This window comes from Oncorhynchus kisutch, linkage group LG1 (assembly GCF_002021735.2).
Source record: "Oncorhynchus kisutch isolate 150728-3 linkage group LG1, Okis_V2, whole genome shotgun sequence".
Lineage (NCBI taxonomy): Eukaryota > Metazoa > Chordata > Actinopteri > Salmoniformes > Salmonidae > Oncorhynchus > Oncorhynchus kisutch.
In genome coordinates this window covers 13,564,902-13,583,582 of record NC_034174.2, presented here as the reverse complement: position 1 = coordinate 13,583,582, position 18,681 = coordinate 13,564,902, and the positions used below count along the sequence as shown (strand labels likewise).

General features: G+C 41.0%; 2 protein-coding genes and 1 pseudogene across 4 annotated transcripts; 1 reads left to right on the top strand and 2 right to left on the bottom strand.

Moving 5' to 3' along the window:
• Nucleotides 1-1,546: 1,546 nt before the first annotated feature.
• On the top strand, nt 1,547-5,444 carry LOC109865860 (uncharacterized). Its single transcript, XM_020454378.2, has 6 exons — nt 1,547-1,726; nt 2,101-2,740; nt 3,008-3,112; nt 3,296-3,357; nt 3,650-3,931; nt 4,317-5,444. Exons 2-6 carry the CDS (start codon nt 2,110-2,112, stop codon nt 4,362-4,364), a joined length of 1,128 nt encoding a protein of 375 aa, XP_020309967.1. The 5' UTR covers nt 1,547-1,726; nt 2,101-2,109; the 3' UTR covers nt 4,365-5,444.
• A 153-nt stretch (nt 5,445-5,597) lies between these two features.
• LOC109899145 (uncharacterized) lies at nt 5,598-12,944 on the bottom strand. Of its 3 annotated transcripts, none has more exons than XM_020494211.2 (5): nt 12,862-12,944; nt 8,848-9,132; nt 8,029-8,152; nt 7,527-7,637; nt 5,598-7,085 (listed from the first exon to the last, which is right to left on the bottom strand). In XM_020494211.2, exons 2-5 carry the CDS (start codon nt 9,128-9,130, stop codon nt 6,446-6,448), a joined length of 1,158 nt encoding a protein of 385 aa, XP_020349800.1. In that variant the 5' UTR covers nt 9,131-9,132; nt 12,862-12,944; the 3' UTR covers nt 5,598-6,445. The 3 variants fall into 3 exon arrangements, with proteins under 3 accessions (XP_020349800.1, XP_020349808.1, XP_020349792.1); XM_020494219.2 differs by lacking the exon at nt 12,862-12,944 and adding an exon at nt 12,766-12,826; XM_020494203.2 differs by lacking the exon at nt 12,862-12,944 and adding an exon at nt 9,397-10,216.
• A 226-nt stretch (nt 12,945-13,170) lies between these two features.
• LOC109899168 (60S acidic ribosomal protein P2-like) lies at nt 13,171-18,173 on the bottom strand (annotated as a pseudogene).
• Between the last annotated feature and the right edge of the window lie 508 nt (nt 18,174-18,681).

Genomic DNA, 18,681 nt, shown 5'->3' with positions numbered 1-18,681 from the left:
AAAGGGTATATAACAAAGTATTGAGATAAACTTTTGTTATTGACCAAATACTTATTTTCCACCATAATTTGCAAATAAATTAATAAAAAATCCTACAATCTGATTTTCTGGATTTTTTTTCTCATTTTGTCTGTCATAGTTGAAGTGTACCTATGATGAAAATTACAGGCCTCTCTCATCTTTTTAAGTGGGAGAACTTGCACAATTGGTGGCTGACGAAATACTTTTTTGCCCCACTGTATACTGTAGCCTAGTTGTGTCTTGATCACTTCTCTTGAATCGTACAGTGTAGTCATAACACTTGTCAGCGAATGGCTCAGACACATCCTCTTTTTAGGAACTGTTCAAACTTCCATTTCAGAGAATATAGGTCACTTTAGGATGGTGTAAAGACTTAACGCCCATGGCTCCTAAAAGGAGCAAAGTCCGTCGATGAATGTTCTCTGTCTCTCTCGGTTCAGGGCAAGTTTTTCCAGGTCAAAGGTCACACCAGTTGGGGCTGCTCTCAGTCATATCTGCCTGGAAGTCTCTCCTCCTCCACTTCATCTCCTTCTCATCCCCCTCCCCTCCATCATCCTTTCCAAGGTTGCACAATAAAATCTAAATATAATAGACTTGGTAATACAACACTGCTTGGGAACATGCAGAATGACCCTGAGTCCAGGTTGGAACATGTAGCATCATGCCACCACAAAGACCTGCCCCAAAAAGAGCACACTCAATGATATATCATGTATTTTTGTGTTTCTCCAGACATAAAGGTTATGGTAATATATTATCAGCTGAACCGAAAGTCCAAATGCCCCACAAAGTAGTTCCTCACATTTCCACTGCAATAATAAATGTTCTTGTCAGTAGGCTACTGGTATGACTACAGAGGTCAAAAAATGGTGATGGCAGCCTTTATTGCTGCCTTTGCCAGTAATAAACGTTGATTTGACTGTGCCCAGTGTGTATGGTCAATCATAAAACAAGAGGGTGAGGATTCTGTTTTTGTTTCTAGTCACATATGCCACCTGCATTATTATACAGGCCATATGAACGTTATTTTGTTGATGGGGAAGTGTTATTTTAATCAAATCAAATGTATTAGTCACATACACAATTTACAGCAGGTATAAAAGGTGCATTGAAATGCTTATGCGTTAGCTCCCTCAACAATGCAGGACATAAATCCTTAATCAGTAATAACAAAGATGAAGTAAAAAAATAAAATAAGAAGTAGTGGAAGTAGCAGAAGAGGTAGTATGCATAGTAATAATGGACTGGATTTACAATGGATTTACATATTTAAAGTGGGTAGTAGAATCAATAGTATATATTAGAACAGCAGCATCGACTGTGTGTGTGTGTGTGTGTGTGTGTGTGTTTGAGTTTATGGGTGTTTGTGTTTCAGGTTAACTAAAACCAATACCGTAATTTCCCCTTATGGCACGAGCAGGACAACACCGAAACCGTAAACAAGCCCTAAAGTACCGTTGAGGAGAAATCATATGACGCATTGACTGTAGGCTTCTCCTTACCTGCTTCACTTCACCCCCGCGCGCTGCACGAAGGGTGATGATAGGCTGTCGGTAAAGGAGGAGGCGTAAACCAACGCGTCATTACATAACCTGAACCAGGTTTTTGTTGAAGAGGTCATTTTTGGGTAGGATATCTCACCTAGTCAACACGTCGAAATCAACACATTTATCGGGAAGGGAACAACAAGACAGTTAGTGAAAAAGTGAGTAGCCTACTGTATGATATGCTATTATATTTCATGTTGTCGACTGACGTATTCACATGGGAAATTGGAAGTTGAAGTGGTAATGGTAGGCTACTGTTATTAATGTTCAGGAAGAACTAAGATCAGCATTGGGTGAAATACCACGACCAGAGAGAACTGGGAGGCCATTTTTGGGGCACCCAATGCTGTGTTTTAATCGTTCAGAAAATGTAAACGAAAACTTTACTTTAGGCTATATTACAAGTGAAACCAAAACAACCAGAACAACATATCCAATACAATTGTGCAATTGTGACATATCATAATGTTGAAAGAAATACATCTTTACGGTCATTTAAAAAATGTATCTAATTTTGCATGATCTATTGTAGATTCCTATCATGGAGGTTGCAGAAAAGAAGATGCCCAAACAGGCCCAGCTGCTCTCTCTTGGCCGCAAGGACACCAGTCACCTCTTGGAAGTGTATGTGAAGCGCAGCATCAGTTTAAGTGACGGGACATGTGAGGACCAGAGGTCACCAACAAAGCCTCGGAAGTGGGTGACACTGTCAGAGAAACGCAGAAGAGTTCACCGGCATTCTATTGACTCCTTGGTCACCTTAGGGCCCAGCAAACTTGACGATGGCGATGCCACCAGCACACCACCCGACGAGGGCTTTGTTATACCAAATGTGGCTCCTGTAGAAATCCCAGGGCCTGCTGATATTCCTGAGATTGATGCGTCTACTGAACTGGAGAATAAGTCTAAAGAGGGAAAGAAGAGGAGCAAAAGGCCCTCTCTCTGGAAAAGTTTTCTGGGTTTCTTCTCGAAGAAGGGGAGTGACCAGAAAGATGAGCATGAGTCTGGTACAGAGACTGGTGGACAGTCGCAAGGAAACAAATCCATAAAAAAGCAATGGCGCTCCATGAGGAGACCTCTGAGAAAAATAAAGAGTGACAGCTTCAGAGGGTCTGTGAGGAGATCATCGGCTCGGAACAGGGCCAACACTACAGAAATAACTGGAGTTGAATGTAGGTTTGAGCGGGCATGGCACCCAAACATTTCACACAGTACTGTTTTTGTTGTTATGGTCCTTTTGTTCAAACAGGATTTTGTGGATAATCTTAGTTTAACTGTGTTTTGGGAAATTGGGCCCTAGTAGGTTGTCCTGTTATTAGAGAGTTAGTTGGTAGCCCTGTTATTAGTTGGTAGTCCAGTTGTTAGAGAGTTAGTTGGTAGTCCTGTTATTAGAGAGTTATTGCATGAAAAAACACTATGTTACTTGTTACTCTCTACAGCGGTTGTGAGTGTGGTGCTTACAGACTCGTACTATGAGAAAGTGTCAGAAGAGCTGGAGAAGATTGTGTCTGAGGAGAAAGAGACAGACACAGCTTCTACAGATGGTAAGTAGCCTATCATCAAGCAATGTTCTCATGTGTATTGATGTCTTATCTAATCATAATAGAAATTGCACATTCAATAGCATCCTAAGCATTCTATATATAAAGCTGTAAAGGCCACAGCACATCACACATCTGTTACAACTGTGTAGACTTCTATTGACCCGTTCTATCCATTTCTTACAGAGGACGTCATCAAAAGGATCATTGTTCTGATGAAGCAGCAAGGAGACGTCATTGATAACAAGGTTTGTGTTCATAAACTACAAAAAAAAAGAATGTATGTGAGAAACTTAATACAAAGTCTATATTTGACACTCAATGCTTCTTTCACATCCAGGATAGCTTGCTATAGCCTGGGTACCAGTCTGTTTGTGCTAACATTCCACCCCTTGTACCCAGTATCCTATGGTAAATGGCACAGAGTGGAATGTTACCACAAAACTGGTCTGGATTTCAGGTTAAACTTGCTATTTCCTCATGGATAATAATATATTATTCTATGGTCACTCATGAAAGTATGTCCTGCTCTCTCCATAGCTGAAGGAGAACCCCAGCCTGAGCGCATTCTTCCAGAAGCTGTCCTACAGTACCTTCCAGCAGTTGGCTGATACGTACGTGGAGACAGAGACCCCTACGGGCCAGTGCCGCCAGACACCACACACTGTTGGGCCCGGGCCCGTCAACGCCCCGGAGCTGGTCAAGCTGGCCTTCACTCTGGACTTCACAGCCAGGGTGGCCTGTCTCTCCAGACAATCCACAGGACACATCATGGGCCTGGGCAACCGCTACTTAGAGGACCGCTTCACCCAGACACCAGAGGTAAGAGTCAATCCCTGTTTTCTCTTTTAATTCAAATGCATGTAATTATGTGTAAATCACAGGAGGCTGGTGGCACCTTATTTGGGGTGAATGGGCTCGCGGTAATGACTGGAGTGGAATGGTATCAAATACATCAAACACATGGTTTCCAGGTGTTTGATGCCATTCCATTTGCTCCGTTCCAGACGTTATTATGAGCCCTCCTCCTCTCAGCAGCCTCATGTGGTATAAACTAAAATAGAAGGGATTGTCAGAAGGGATTGTGACACAGAAACACACCCAACACACAAGTTAAAAGCTGTTTTGTACCTTTTAACCACAGTGCTGTTAGCAGGTGAATCAAGGAAGATCACATGTTTCTAATGGCATTTATGTTGCTTTGCAGGTTAATCCAGATCAGACGCTGCATAACCAGGATGGTCCTAATCGTTGATGCACCACCACATGCAAATGAGACCAACTAGTGCAGGGGAAAGTAAACATACTCAGTACTGTAATAACACATCAAGTGTTCCTTGGGACACAAATAAAACCCAGAGGCAGGTCACCTAGGGAACACCACTTATGGTAGTCCTTGTACCAGTAAATCTACACTAGGTAATCTAAATAACTACCATGTGTACAGGTTAGTAAGTAAAATATATCCACTTCTTACCACTTGTGGTGCAGTCTGTATTTACTTATCTGAATTAGTGATAGTAAGTACTATGTAGCCTACTGTAACTGCATGTACAGGTACATTGGTTATTTCCCCACAGCAGGGTATCTTAATCCTGGTTCTGTGAACTGAAAAGGGTGCACATTTTTGGTTTTGCCCTCGCAATACACACCTGATTCCACAAATCAAAGGTTTGATGATGAGTTGATTAGTGACATGATGTCTGTAGTGCTAGGGTAAAAACTCAAATGTGCACCCCTTTTGAGTCCTTAGAACCAGGACTAAGAAACACGCCCCTACAGTAACCCTAGAGTAATGCATTGTTTCTGGGGATTCTACTTATGACACGTGACAAAATAAGAAAACCAAGCTATTGATCCAAACTATTTATGTAGCAATATTTCCAGATGGTAGAAATATATTTTCTCTCAATTCCCACTGGAGACACCCATATGTGAAACGTAAACACGCATGACTGTAAGTCACTTTGGATAAAAGCATCTGCTAAATGGTATATATTATTTCTGCAATATCAATGTTTTACAGATTTTTTAGAATGCACTTTACAAAACTTTATCTGGCTATGTAATAATGCAATGCAATGTCCTGCACTTTACACAGTGCACTTGTATTAGTGCAATCACATGAAAACCGCAGCATACTTCTGTTAACTTTTTTTATGAACTATTATTGTTATTGGCAGTGCAATCTTTAGTTTCATCATTGTTTACCTGTTTTGCTTTTCAGTCTAAGGATGAACAACTGCTGATGAACAATATGACATTTATATAGATGTGTATGCTGGCATTCACACTATTTGTTACATGAATAAATTATGTTTTTGTTAAAAAGCACCCCTTCTACTGATTTAAATGCATTATTTGATGGTACCTTGGTTGATACAGTATCAACATTTGACTTTGGTTAGATAATGGCCAAACTGTCCTTCGATAGAGAGCTGAATTCTTGTAACTGCCAGAGCTTTGAGTAAGAAAGAGAAAGACAGCCTTTTCATTTGTTAATTACTTTTATTTAAATGAACTAAGTTCCACTCAACCTCAGCAAAACAGTTGGTCAAGGTGAAAAGGCTTAACATTGTCTCAATCCAAAGGTATTACTAGTCAGCTAACAAATTAATGGTGTTTATTAGGATCCTATCAAACACTGATAGTAACCAGATAGGAAAAAATGTCCTGCTTGCTATTTGCTGCCTTTCTTGTGCCCAAAGCTGTGAATTCCTACCGCCAGTGGGCGAATGGAGTTTTCCGTTCAAGATGATATTTTAATCTCTGCCGGGTAGCCCCCCACTCATAGGACTGCCACTCACTTGATGAACAACACCCACGATCAAATACCTGAACGTAATCTGATTAAACTAGTTGAGGTGTAATACATGTCCTGTGGACATTATTTACCTTTATTTAATCAGGGAGTCACCATTGAGACCAGTGTCTCTTTCAAGCGCTGCATATACAATTTCATAAAATACATCTAATATAATATAAGTACTACTTTACCTGGAAGTCAGCTGATAAGGGACATGAGGGAATTATTTTGACTATGTGACGTGACTAAGAGGGACTCTAGCCTAATCATCATTCCTTCCAGTCATTATCAATCCTGGAGTGAGAATGGAAGAGCGGAGCAGAAAGAGAGCTTTTGTGCTTACTGCCTCATGCGGCACATGAGAGTTGACTTCACTAATCGGGTTCAACATACATTATACTTCAAAGTACAAACTAGTTGTGAATTGGATACAGGCAGACTTAGGTCTGCTATTCATTTGCTGAGAAAATCACATTCCCAACCATGTTACCCGATCAGGGAAAAACTCCTGACCCTAAAGTCAGCCAACATTAGTAGCCAGTATTGGCACACTCCACAGGAAGCCTGCGGAGGAGAGCTAACCCTTCCTCCACCTCATCCCCTCCATGAGACATCCTCTCCTCCTCTTCCTCCACCCCCATGTAGGAGATGTGTGGGGAGGCCAGGGTCTCTTCCTTTATGCAGGGGCCATACTCCAGTGGCAGCAGCCTCTCGCTTTGGTGGAGTAGAGACTGGTGGTTGGGCTGATTGGGCTGGTTGTCCATCGCTAGTTCCAGGTTGAAGAGGAGGGAGAAGCCCAGGGGGTCAAGGTGGCTTTCGGTTGGGGTGTTGGGGGTCTCGGTTGTGTAATGGGTGCTGGTGGTAGACAGCTGGAACCGCAGGACAGAGCGACGGCGCTGCTGTGGAGGAGGATCCTCTGCACTCTTAAACTGTGTATGTGTTTCTTTGGCAGATGCCAGAAAGCATAGGGGCCAGAATCTGATAAGATTGAAGGGCCACAACCTGATAGGATTGCAGGGCCACAACCCGACAGAATTGTAGGGCCACAACCTGACAGGATTGCAGGGCCACAACCTGACAGGATTGTAGGACCACAACCTGATAGGATTGCAGGGCCACAACCTGGCAGGACCACCGGGCCAAAATCTGACAGGACCAGAGGGCCACAACCTAAAAGCATCACAAAACAGAGTGTAAGAGAGAGCACTGGCTGCACTAGCCTGACAGAAAGTGTTATGGAAAAGTACTTGGTAGAAGAGAGATTAAAACAAACATGTCTAACAGACAGGAGCTAACCACCGGGCAATAGCAGATCAACATTCAATTTTGATTGATACATAATTGCCCACAGTTTAAAATGAACCACACGTAGCAACCCTGTAGTGAAGTTTGTTGATGTCAGGATTAACCTGATAAGAAATTCTATTGAAATATGATTCACCAACCACGTTGATTTCAGACGGTATGTTGAAATAACAAATGGTGACTCAACCAATTCTAACCTGATGGGGAGGCTCTTGCCAATAACACCATGGTGTTTGTGTGGCACATGATTTCCAGTAACTGGGATCGCTGACTTACAGCTGATATGATCTGACAGTCACGTCTCACCTGTGCATGAGGTTCTTCCTGGGGTGAGAGAGCTTTAGAAGGAATGGCACAGCCATTTCCACACCCGGCCACAGCCACTTCCCTGGGACTTGGCGGAGCCAACACAGCACCCTGGGGGATGTAAAGTCCATGTACACACAAGTTGAAGCAAAGAAAAACATACAGACACAAATGTACAAATGGTAATATGGTATGAACACAAGCATGACAGAACGAGCCATAGTTACAGTATGTAACCAAGGGGTAGACTGTACAGAATGTGGACTGTAAACACTATCAGTTCACAGCTAAGTTTACCCTTGGAAATCGCCAGAAATGTCTATGAATTGTCTATGGAAGTTTCCATAACTCTGCTTATTTTAATGGTGTTAGTCATAGTAACTATGCTATCATGTTTGATTGATGGACATTTTATAGTCAGTGGGGTAACTTTACTTGTTTCCTTTGTTCTTTTGATAAATTCAATATGGTTGTTTGTATAGACGCTTGTATCGAGCATCACCTGTAGTTGACATGGAGAAAGATAGAGGCTGGCAGTATGTAGGGCAGCAGCAGGTAGGACAGCAGACGGGCTGGGAAGAATGAGTTGTTTACACCACATTTAGCCATGAGGTTGCACAGCAATGCTGAAACAGAAGACAAAACAAGCACAACCACAACTGTATCAAAAGGTTGGCTGGTTTCCATTAAAGTGCCGCAGATCAATTAATTAGAAAGCTCTACTACACCAGCTTCCAACTTCCCTACTTTGTTGTTATAGTATAAAAAAACATTACATACCAAACCCGCTCACAGGGTTGGTTAACTCTTGAGGTTCCTCAGATCTCCCCCAAATTAGGTAAATCCTGAAGTACACTGCAATGAGACGCTCTGATGCTGCTTGAGCAATTTATATTGAATTTATATTGATTTGGGTACTATTTCAGGAATGTGGTTGTTTTTCATGATTGTTTGTTGAGCTATATTTTATTTAGTTTTTGTCCTATCTCATTTTGATTTGATTTTGTCTATGAATTGTACATGCAGGGCTCCATTGCGAAAGAGACCCTGGTCTCAGTGGTGAATCTCTGTCAAATAAAACATAACATATAATGATATTTTAACAATCTTGGCTGTCAAAGGTGAAGGAACCATAAAACAAAACTTGAACGTGAGAGATAAATGTTTTGTGTTTTACTATTGAGCAACGTTTATAATTGTCTCACCCATCTGGGCATGGCTTCACGGTTAAGGGACAGCTGAAGTTGTGGCTAATTGCCCACTAACAACACAGCAGTGGCATGACATGGTGATGTGGTGTGGGTGGTGTCGTCATGCCTACCTCTCTGGACCCACGGTGGCAGGCTGAGATATACAGCCTTCTCTAGAGAGCTCAGGTTCCACCTCAGGTCCTCCAGGCCATGGGAATACTCCTCAGGCAACTCAGGATCCAGCTCTGAGTCCGTCAATACGTCCCCTTCTTTCTCCTCTTCCGTCTCTTTCTCCTCCTCTAGTGTTACCTTCTCCTCTTCCTCCTCTTCTTTCAGGACAGGCTGCGAGTCGGTGTCACTCCCCAGAGAGGACTGGGAATGAACGTTTCTCATCCTTACTAGAGGGTGCTTCATATCTGCAACACATTATACTTTGGTTGAACTTTTGACTCTGGTCTAATTATACATTGTAATAACTACAGCTATCATCAGTCCACTATGAACCTCTTTACAGGGAGCGATGAGGTCATTTGTCTTCAAGTCAAAGGGATCCCGTCCACAAAGCTCTTATAGTGTACAGTGTACCGAAACATTTCAAAGCAAACAACCAGTTAAGAAAAAACAAAAAAACTATTCACACTTTCATTGTGTCATGCATGCAGTTAAAGGGTAACACTTGCCTCTGTTATTAGCATATTTCATTTTCCAGGGAGATAGATACAGGCGCAAGGAGAGAAGTAGGAGCAGGGGAAAAGGGGTCGAGTTCCTCCCCCAACCAGCACAGTGTGGAGTGGACACTGGACAGGGATATTTGACCAGGCACTGTTTGGACTGCCAGACTATGCAATGTTGCAAGGTGAAACTATTTTTAGTGGACACCATGACTCGAAATTCCCTGGCAACAGTTTCATATTTATGTATTTATTTTTTAACCTTTGAGTAGATATTCTGGAAAAAAATGTATTTGTAAGTGGTATTGTCTGTAAAGATGCCATTTTCAACCACCTGAGAGAAAATGTGTACTAAATTAAATATTATAATCAATTTATCCACAATATGTCACTGCTGTGTCATGAATTATTATACCCTGATGAAGACAGCTTGGCTGTCGAAACGTTGGTATTAAATGTTTTGCATCTGAGCTCCTAGAGTGTGGGCTCTCTTTCATTTTCAAGTTTCTACTCCGCTAGCCAGCACCTCGTCTTAATAAGTGTGCGTTTCTTTTTCTTCTAGATGAATGGCAGTAGACCATTTTTCGTCCCCTTAGATATTGTTAAAGATGCCAAATACAGCAAAATATAATACAGGTGGAATACAGGAGGAGTCAGATGGGGACTTGATCTGCATGGAGCTGTATGCAGCACACCAAGCGGAGTTAGAGTAGTAGTTTCACAAGCAAACAGGTCAAGTACGGATCAGTGACATTTCAGTCCAAATACATACACTATATATACAAGAGTATGTGGACACTCCTTCAAATGACTGGATTCAGCTATTTCAGCCACACCAGTTGCTGACAGGTGTATAAATCGAGCACACCGCCATGCAATCTCCATAGACAAACATTGGCAGTAGAATGCCCTTACTGAAGAGTTCAGTGACTTTCAAAGTGGCACAATCACAGGATGCCACCTTTCCAACTATTTTGTCAAATTTCTGCCCTGGTCAAATGTAAGTGCTGTTGTTGTGAAGTGGAAACGTCTAGAAGCTACAACGGCTCAGCCACGAAGTGACAGGCCACACAAGCTCACAGAATGTCACTGCCTTGTGCTGAATTGTGTAAAAATCATCTGTTCTCGGGTTGCAACACTCACTACCAAGTTCCAAACTACCTCTGGAAGCAACGTCAGCACAAGAACTGTTCGTCGGGAGCTTCATGAAATGGGTTTCGATGGCCGAGCAGCCGCACACAAGCCTAAGAGCACCATGCTCAATGCCAAGTGTCGGCTGGAGTGGTGTAAAGCTCTCCGCCATTGGACTCTGGAGTGATGAATCACGCTTCACCATCTGGCAATCCAACAGACGAATCTGGGTTTGGCAGATGTCAGGAGAACGCTACCTGCCCCTATGCATAGTACCAACTGTAAAGTTTGGTGGAGGAGGAATAATGGTCTGGGGCTGTTTTTCACAGTTCGGGCCATGCCCCTTAGTTCCAGTGAAGGGGAATCTTAATGCTACAGAATACAATGACATTCTAGACAATTCTGTGCTTCCAACTTTGTGGCAACAGTTTGGGGAAGGCCCTTTCCTGTTTCAGCATGACAATGCCTCCGTGCACAAAGCAAGGTCCATACTGAAATGGTTTGATGAGATCGGTGTGGAAGAACTTGACTGGCCTGCACAGAGCCCTGACATCAACCCCATCGAACACCTTTGGGATGAATTGGAATGCTGACTGCGAGCCAGGCCTAATTGCAAAACATCAATTCTCGATCTCACTGGGGCTCTCATGGCTGATTGGAAGCAAGTCCCCACAGCAATATTTCAACATCTAATGGAAAGCCTCCCTAGAAGAGTGGAGGCTGTTATAGCAGCAAAGCGGGGACCAACTCCATATTAATGACCATGAATTTGGAATGAGATGACTTCATGACTTTTGGTCAAGAAGCATATTTTTTGTTTTGGGGTAGCGATAGGAAACGAGTAAACAAAATATATTCTACTTGCTAGGTGAAGCAGATACACTTCCTTACATTTTTTTGGACAGTGAAGTTAAACCCTTAATATGGCTCTATATCCCTGATTTTTGGATTTGAGATCAAATGTTGAGGCGACAGCAGTGTCACCTTTTATTTGAGGGTATTTTCATACATCGGTTTTACCATTAAAAATGAATTACCCCCATTTTGAAGTTTTCATAAGTATTTAGACAACTTTGTTTATTCAATTTAGTCTAAAGTTTAGTATGCATCGACTCTATCAAGCTTGACTCTCCAAACTTGTTGGATGTATTTTCACTTTGTTTTGGTTGTGCATCAGATGGTTGTGCCCCCCACCTCCCCTCAGACGATCCCGCAGGTGAAGCCGGATGTGGAAGTTCTGGGCTGGCGTGGTTCCACATGGTCTGTGTGTTAAACGACTTGGGAAGCAGTTTATGGGTAGAGAAATTAACATTAAATTCTCTGGCACCAGCACAGGTGGACATTCCTGCAGTCAGCATGCCAATTGCACACTCCCTCAAAACTTGAGACCACTGTGGCATTGGTTTGTGTGACAAAACAGCACATTTTAAAGTGGCCTTGTATTGTCCCCAGCACAAGGTGCACCTGTGCAATGATCATATTGTTTAATCAGCTTCCAGGTGTAGCATGTTGGCAAAAGAGAAATGCTCACTAACAGATGTAAACTAATTTGTGCACAGAATGAGAAATAAGCTTTTGTGCATATGGAAAAGGCCTGTTAACCAGGCCTTTTTTGTTCCGTATATATTCATCCAAATGCTTGACACCTTCAAATGGGGGGCATATATATATATATATATATATATATGCCCCCCATTTGAAGGTGTCAAGCATTTGGATGAATATATACTGAACAAAAATATAAACGCAAGAAGCTGAAATAAAGAATCCCAGGCCTTTTCCATATGCACAAAAGCTTATTTCTCATTCTGTGCACAAATTAGTTTACATCTCAATATATATATATATTTGTTTTTTAACCTTTAACTAAACATGCCAGTTAAGAACAAATTCTGATTTTCAATGATGGCCTAGGAACAGTTTGTTAATGACGGGCATAACGACAGATTTTTTACCTTATCGGCTTTGATCTGGCAAACTTCTGGTTACTAGTCCAATGCTCTAACCACTAGGCTACCTGCCGCCCCCATATACACGTAAAGTGCTTTCATTTCCAAATGCTGAAACAGAGGTATGACAATACCCTCAAATATAACGTGACATTCTGTTCTGCCACCTCAAACATTTGATCTCGAATCCAAAATGCTGGAGTATAGAGCCAAATTAAAAGGTTTAGCTTCACTGTCCAAATAAACATGCAGTTGAGACTACCTCAAAAAGCACACACACAATAGTCGTTACAATTACCTCAAGTATTGTTGATTCTAAACTTTACCGCATCTAAAATGTAAATCCCATGCTACTCTGAACAAAAGGGAAGCAAGAAAAAAAATGTAAGCATACCAGTAGTTTACTGTTCTTGAGATCTTCTAATCCAACAAGGTAAAAAAAAAATTATAGCATAGATCGACACATTAATCCCAACAGCGTCACTACACGCAAAATACTCTCTCCCATATAAAAATAATGTGGTCGTTGCCAAAAGGAACACTACTGTTCTGCCAGACTTCAGGTTTGGCGCCGGCCAAGGTCAATATCTCAGTGAGCTACACAATGTGTTTGTGTCATTGTAACATTCACTTTCCCCCCCTTTAACGGTCCTACAAAATTGAACGTTAATGATAAACATGTAAACAAAAAAAGACAAGTGGCTTTCTTCTAACCATTTCCATTTTATTATTGGTTTTTCAACCTCTAACAGAAGGAAGATTAATCAAAGAGTCCAAATCCCATGTCATCATCAGATCCCTCTTCAGATTCCATTTCTCCTCCTTTTTCTCTTCCGCTACAAAGACACAAACATGTTAGTTTCATATTTGGGAGCCTATCCCCAAAACACATGGACCATTTCCAGAAATACATATATATAATCAAAGCGCATTTAAAATATCAAGCGTTTTCCTTGAAATGTGTCTTCATGCAATTAATTTCAAATAAACGTGTTTCAGTCTGTTGAAATTAATGACTCCCTACTATGATGGCTTACCAGCAGTAGGAGAAACTCCAGCTGCAGCAGACCCAGCAGCAGCAGGAGCCGCCACAGCACCACCTGCTGGCACGGAGGCCAATTTAGAGAGACCTGCAAAGAGCAACAGAGTAATTCATTGACAGGTCCTTTAGATTGTACAGTGACTGGTAATTGGACAACATTTGCACCTATATGCAATCTACAGACCAAAGTCTGATTCACACGATGGTGCCAAACCAAGCTGTACTGGAATTTTTGGTATTTTATTAGGATCCCCATTAGCTGTTGCAAAAGCAGCCGCTACTCTTCCTGGGGTCCACACAAACATGACATAATACAGAACAGCCAACAGTACCGTTTGGGTTGGCCATATAGTGTAAATCTGGCATAATTGTGTATGAATTCATGAGTCAAAACAAAGACATAAGGACAATGCCTCACCAGAGTTCATGACTTCATTGATATCTTTTCCATTCAATTCATTGACAACCTGTGGAGACAAATTCAGGTTCTTATTGTCACCAGTTACTATGTAAACCAAGGCCTCTGTCCTGCAATAGTGTCAAAGTACACAAAAGTAACTCAGTTCATCTACTCAAAATACAAGACAGCCTCACCCTAAATGGAGGCATACCTTGTCTAGGCGCTCATCTTCGGCCTCGATTCCGACACTCCCCAAAATGGTCTTGATATCCTTGGAGGAGGGGCTGGTGTTGCCACCGAGCACAGCCAGGAGGTAAGCGGACACGTAACGCATTCTGCAAGCAGGAGGATGGAGGAGAAAAAAACAAACTGTTATATTGGCCTACTTGAAATGCATTCTGGATATTCATACTGGATCTATCCAGGTCTATAGTAGGAGAGGAGTAGCCAAATTAGTTATATATATATAAAATAATTATAGATATGTATATATATATATATATTTTTTACATGTGTCATTTCGTTAAAATTACCTCAACTTCAATTATTGTTGATTCTAAACTACCACGTCTAAAACATAAATCCCATGCTGTTCTGTGAACAAAGAGCTAAGAAAAAACTAAAACAAACACTATTTACTGTTCTTGATATCTTATAATCCAAAAAGGTTTCTTTTCTTGCATAGATCGACACATTAATCCCAACAGCGCCACTGCACGCAAAAATGTAATTTTCCCATATAAAAATAATGTGGTCGTTGCCAAAAGGAACACTACTGTTCTGCCAGACTTCAGGTTTGGCGCCAGCCAAGGTCAATATCTCAGTGAGCTACACAATGTGTTTGTGTCATTGTAACATTCCCTTTCCCCCCCTTTAACGGTCCTAAAAAATGTAATGTTAATGATAAAATAATGAACATATTAAAAAAAAGAATTGAGACAAGTGGCTTCTGACTATTTATTTTCTAGTGATCGATGACAACCGAGCTCGCTGCCCAGACTCAAAATATACACATTGTGAGATATTTGGCGATAGTGTATAGTGTTTATGTCCGTTTCATTGCTATGGTTTAAATAGCTAATGTTGTAAGTGATAAAATTAACTAGAAAATGTTATATTTTGCAATTCTGAGTAATTAGTTTGGTAAGGATATACAATGTATTCATTACTACCGCAATTGCTAAATAATTCCAATAGATGGCAGCATAAGACCACAAAATAAATTTCAGAAGATTCGTTCTCCCTGGATACTTCCTTCACAGGAAAACTCCTGCGCATGCATTTTTCTGTCTCTTTCCACACTTCTAACACAAGAGGAAGGACTGAACATGCATTTAACAGATTACTGTGAAGTAATATAATGATTATTCATGTTATTACTACTAGTTTTTATGCTCATGTTTTGAAAATATACTTCATTACTATAACTTTAATCAATAAGCCTGAACATTAATTCAGTCACCTCTGGTCAACAAAACATTTTCCCCTAGTACATTCATTGTCAAATTCATCAACCAGCACCGACCCAGCAATTCAACTAAGTCCTGCCAAAAGCTTGTGCCCTAGGCAGCAGCGAGCACTCGGACTTCTCTCGCAATCGAGGGGCATGTTGAGGTAATGCAACCACAAGGGTTGCATGATGTAATTTATTGACGAGCTGGAAGAAACACTTGTCTTTTCACTCATAATATGATACACTAACAGAGCTTTTTATAATACATGTCTACTAGGGTTGAAGTATGTGCACCTGTCTAGTGATTATTTGGCCAGGGTTCAATACCTGCTGTAGTCACTATTTGTTTCTCCCCCAAAAGCAACACAGACCTAATATGAGATAAATAGCAACCTGTAAACTAATGAGTGACCATTTTAGAAAATCATGGAACATAGTCTTTGGTTGCATGCTATTTTATGTCAATTATATTGCAATGAAGACATTGATGAAGTAACTGAGAAATAGTGTATTTTTCTTATTAATTCCTGAGATCTGTCTCAAACCTGCCCCACCTATCCCAGACAATTGCTGGACTTTCACATATAGGTTACTAAGTCACACAGTTCAAACCACATTTGAAAAATAACATGTGGCTTGTTTATCAAGTGTTCTGCCTTGCAATAAGAAATATCATAAAATAGCAAATGCTTGCATTGGTTTTGATTAAAAACATCACTAAAATGCTTTAGTACAATAACGGTATTTACTAACATAATATTTTTTACAAAAATATATTTTTTAAAGTGTTATAGGCTACCATACCCAATAATTAGGGTTAAGCTTAAAGGCTAAAATAGGTTATATCTAAGGTTAGGGTTAAGGCTAAAATAGGTTATATCTAGGGTTAGGGTTAAGGCTAAAATAGGTTATATCTAGGGTTAGGGTTAAGGCTAAAATAGGTTATATCTAGGGTTAGGGTTAATGCTAAAATAGGTTATATCTAGGGTTAGGGTTAAGGCTAAAATAGAATAACCTATGAGGTTTAACGGTGGCTGGCATCCAATTTGTTGCATTACCGCCACCTACTAGACACAACTCCCTTATACTTTACTTGAAAAAGAAAAGTGTACTAAATAAATACCCTACCATCTAACACTATACTCACCAACTTCAAAAGTATATAAAATAAAACACCCCTCTATGCCACTAATTAAACATTTATTCCTACCTCATGCCATCACCACTTAATGTATTCGGCACATACGCTCGTACAGGATAACACGTACATCCTAAATTCACTTTGTCAGGCAAAGACAACTTCAAAACTCAAAAGAACATTGACTTGTTTCCCCACTCTCGCCACCATGTCTGCGTAGCATCAAACGACAAGCATCACATACACCGGGAATCTTTGACCTCAACATTTATATCTACCGCACCCCAGTTATCACTCCCTTCATTAGTGCCTTTTTCTTGAGAACGAAGTAAAACGAATGGGGGTACGTGAAGTGTTGAGCACAATCTTCCTCTGTCCAACAGAAACACAATCAATTAATCACTAGACCACTTCTGGTTACCCTCACCAATTCCACATGACCAAACTATTTTTTCACCCGGGCGTGAAACCACACATGGATCAGCCTAAAGGCAATAGTCCACTTTGTCCATAAACTTCACTCCTGTCAGACTCTTCATCCTGATCCTCGGTGCATACCTCAGTCTCTGGTGACGTTACCGCACCTACCACTGCCAATACTTCACCCTCATTCACTTCCATTTCTCCTGTCTTCAGCTCCCTACGCTTACACTTTCTACCATCTCCCTTTTCCCCACCATTTTTATCAGACTCAAGCTCACCCTCAGGGGGAAAAGGAGAGGGAGAAGAGGTCTGTTTGTCTCTGCATTGCTTTCCACATGCAAATAATTAACACAAAGCATTACCCCATAGGAGACCTTCCTGTTTGTCTCACCTGTGCTGGAATGTAGGTACCTCGGATAATGACTAGAGCTAAAATAGATTATACCTAGGGTTAGGAGTTAAGGCAAAAAACTATTTTATAGCTCTTTTGCGCCGCCCTGTGGCCATAATCTGAGGTAGCAACAGCGTCAGATCTCCAAATCAATGAGCTTGACCTATCCATTTGGTTAGGTCCTAAAATAATGCCCTAAAATAAGATGGTTTTTTTCGATTACTTCAAAACTATGGCATGCCGTTAGGACAGATGGTAATATTATGAAACTGGGCTACACTGCGGATGTAATTAACCAGTTATGACAACAAAAAAACGTTAATTTCATATGTCCAGCCTAGCACAGGCCACGGTCAATATCTCAGTGGGCTACACTGCGTTTGTGTCATTGCAACATTCACTCTCCCCCTCCCATTTAACGGTCCTACAACATTGAACGTTATAATAATAAAATGAACATATAAAAAACGTTTAAAAAACACGGGCTTTCTTGTGCCCATTTCCATGTAATTATTGGTGCTCATGCAATGGTGTCATGTTAGTCAGCTAGCAAACGCTGACATTAGCTTCTATAAAGCTAGCAAAACTTGCACGCGCCTTTTTTTGCTAACGTGGAACATATGTTGTACAGAATGGATTCTGATCATATACTAGCACATCAAAACATCTTAACTATAATACTGGCGCCGTTTTGATGGACTAACACTTATTAAATAGTTTAACTTACTTTAAGTCTGTACAGACACGAAACGTCGATCACGCTGAATCTTCCGGAAGAGAAAGAGGGTCGTCACCGGAAGATAGAGGAATTTGTAGTGCCCAGATATGATTGGTCCATCATCACGCCTCGTCCAAAAAAAAATCAGCTTGGACGAGCGCGCTGGACCTCGGGCTAGGAGGTCGAAGGTTCGAGACCTGCTCTCTGCTGTTTCATTACAGTAAAAATACATTACCACCGTAGATAGTTTTAGGATCTTTCAATTTCATCGCGACATAGCTAGGACTAAAACATGTTTTTATGAACATGATTTTCAGCAGCAGCACATTTTGTCCAGCAATAAGTCAAGCCATGACGAAATTAAATTATTACTTGGAATGTGTGATTCAGACTAGGGGTAGGCTAGTTTCGTATCAAACCAAAGAATATCTATTAAATTGACAAGATAATCGAGTGACCACTCTAACAATGGAAATACATGTATTTAAAGATGGAAGGCAGGTGGTCGAAGGCCAGAGCAGATGGGACCATTCTAGCGAATGAGAGGTCAGATTTTCGTTTGTGACCGACAGGCGTACTCAGATATAAAGTAGTTTTATTTTTTTGCCGAAATGCCACGTGTGCCAAGTTATATCAGTGAATACGTAAC